We start from the raw sequence: 2,828 nt of genomic DNA, 5'->3' as shown, positions 1-2,828 counted from the left end.
TTTCAATTTCGTGAATTGCAATATTTCGGTTCTCAATTTTCTATTTTTCAACTTTTAGATTTTTTAATTTTTGTTTTTTTTTTTCAATTTCAGATTCTTCAGTTTTCAATTTTTCAATTTTTCGTTTCTTCAATTTGTGATTCGCAATTTTTTTAAGTTTACTTTTTAAATAAAAAATATGTGATAATAATTTTTCAAATGTTCCAATTTTTCAATTATTGCGTTTTCAAATTTTTTCATTATTAATATATTAGTATTAATTCGTCCGATGGACGCGAGCTTCGGCTCGGAAAGTAAAAATAATAAATTATAACAAGTGTAAACTCATAAAAAAAATATATGCATCTAAAATTTATGAAAATTACAGGATTTTATTCACAAAATAATTCGTCTAAGAAAATAATTTCATCATAGTGAAAATTAACTACACCGTGCAGATTTAAACTAATAACAAAAATATATGTTATAAAAAAAAGTTGGTACAAAAACTGGAAAAGCTTACAAAATAAAATTCCCCAAAAACACATTATTAATTTTCTACTAAATTTATTCCCTCTAATTTACTCCAAACTGAGTTCATAAATATGTTAATGTCAAAACTTTTGCACTTCACCTTCATAAAAACAAATTACCCCAACATTACCCTTCTTATAACCGAAAATAGCTCCAGAACATAAACAAAGCAGGCTTGAAAACAAACTTGTTTACTTTCATAAATTTTCCAATCCACTCGTACGTCAATGTCGTCAAAAATCGGTGAAAAAACCGGCCGAAAAATCGGCAAAGCCCAGAAGAACATCTCGAAAACCGACAAAAAGAAGAAGAAGAGGAGGAAGGAAAGCTACGCCATCTACATCTACAAGGTCCTGAAGCAAGTCCACCCTGACACCGGCATTTCCAGCAAGGCCATGAACATCATGAACAGCTACGTCAACGACGTTTTTGAACGCATAGCAGCCGAAGCCTCGCACTTGGCCCAGTACAACAAGCGCTCCACCATCACCAGCAGGGAGATCCAGACTGCCGTGAGGCTCCTTCTGCCCGGGGAGCTGGCGAAGCACGCGGTCTCAGAAGGCACCAAGGCGGTGACTAAGTACACGAGTTCTAGTTTGAAGTAGAAGTTTGAGAGTTGTGAGTAGAATTAGTATCTCTTGGAAGTAGTTAAATATGCTGTATCTGTAGAAGTTTGAATAAAATCTGTTAAAGAATTCCATTGTTATTATTATTATTATTATTGTTTTCTCTTTTTGATTTTCTTAGATTTTCACACAACATCGTTTTAGTCTTGTTTTACAAACCATGTTCAAAAAAATGCAGAAAAATAAAATTTTTCAGTACCAATGAAAATTTCGGTCACTTTTAGGCAATTTAACTAAACACATTTTGTTATAGATTTCAATAACTCCTATCATTTTTTCAGAATCATTCATTGAAATATTACAATATTTTGGATTAAAAAAAAAAATTTTTCAAATCGAATGTTTTTAAATGTAGCGCCTGGATCACAGGCGTGCTATGTTTTTGGATCAACCACAACGAAATTTGTATCTCAGAATTTTTTGGGAATTTTTTGGCAACTTTTTCAAAATCAAAATTTTTCAAGAGCTATGAAAATTTTGGGCAATTTTGGCCAATTTTTGAAATTTAACTAAAGACATTTTCTTAAAGATTTCCACCTCCAGAAGTTAGTTTTGCACTCATCTCTTCAATAGTTCCTACCAATTTTCTAGGAACGCCAACTGAAATACTAATGGATGCAAAAAAAATATTTACAAATAGGATATTTTTAGAAGTTGCACCTGGAGCATAAACACGCCACATTCTTGTAATCAACACAATGAAATCTATATTCCAGAATTTTTTGAGAATTTTTTGTCAGCTTTTTCAAAATAAAAATTCTTCAATACCTACGAAAATTTCGGTCACTTATTCAATTTAACTAAACACCTTTTGTTATAGATTTCGGCATCCAAAAGTAAGTTTCTGACCCACTTTTCCAATAACTCCTACCATTTTTTCAGAATTATTCATAGAAATATTACAATATTTTGGATTAAAAAAAAATAAATTTTCAAATTGAATGTTTTTAAATGTTGCGCCTGGAGCACAGGCGCGCAATGTTTTTGGAACCACCACAACGAAATTTATGTCACAGAATTTTTGGGGAATTTTTGGCAACTTTTTTAAAATCAAAATTTTTCAAAACCTATGAAAATTTCGTCCAATTTTGGACAATTTTCGAAATATAACTAAAGACATTTTCTTAAAGATTTCTAGCTCCAGAAGTTAGTTTCGCACTCATCTCTTCAATAGTTCCTACCATTTTCCTAGAATCGCCCACTGAAATATTACAATTTCCTCGATAAAAAAAAAACAATTTTCAATTTTTAGAAATTGCACCTGGAGCATAAACACGCCACGTTTTCGTAATCAACACAATGAAATCTATATTCCAGAATTTTTTGAGAATTTTTTGTCAGCTTTTTCAAAATCAAGATTTTTCAATACCTATGAAAATTTCGGTCACTTATTCAATTTAACTAAACACATTTTGTTATAGGATTTTGGCTTCCAAAAGTAAGTTTCTGACCCATTTTTCCAATAACTCCTACCATTTTTTCGGAATCATTCATTGAAATATTACAATATTTTGGATTAGAAACGAAGTAAATTATCAAATCGAATCTTTTTAAATGTTGCGCCTGAAGCATAGACGCGCCATGTTTTTTGAATCACCACAAGGAAATTTATATCACAGAATTTTTTACGAATTTGTTGGCAACTTTTTCAAATTCAAAATTTTTCAAAACCTATGAAAATTTTCGAAA

At 30.8% G+C, this 2,828-nt stretch overlaps 1 protein-coding gene across 1 annotated transcript; it reads left to right on the top strand.

The window, feature by feature from the left end:
- Nucleotides 1-717: 717 nt before the first annotated feature.
- LOC135126584 (histone H2B-like) lies at nt 718-1,194 on the top strand. The gene has a single exon (XM_064052611.1). It carries the CDS (start codon nt 741-743, stop codon nt 1,116-1,118), a length of 378 nt encoding a protein of 125 aa, XP_063908681.1. The 5' UTR covers nt 718-740; the 3' UTR covers nt 1,119-1,194.
- The last annotated feature ends 1,634 nt before the right edge of the window (nt 1,195-2,828 follow it).

The sequence above is a fragment of the Zophobas morio genome, unplaced genomic scaffold, assembly GCF_036711695.1.
Source record: "Zophobas morio isolate AGI-343-1 ecotype UQ-CSIRO unplaced genomic scaffold, CSIRO_AGI_Zmor_V1 ptg000011l, whole genome shotgun sequence".
Lineage (NCBI taxonomy): Eukaryota > Metazoa > Arthropoda > Insecta > Coleoptera > Tenebrionidae > Zophobas > Zophobas morio.
Note: the sequence above shows the minus strand (reverse complement) of the source record. Positions and strands in the feature narration are given on the sequence as shown.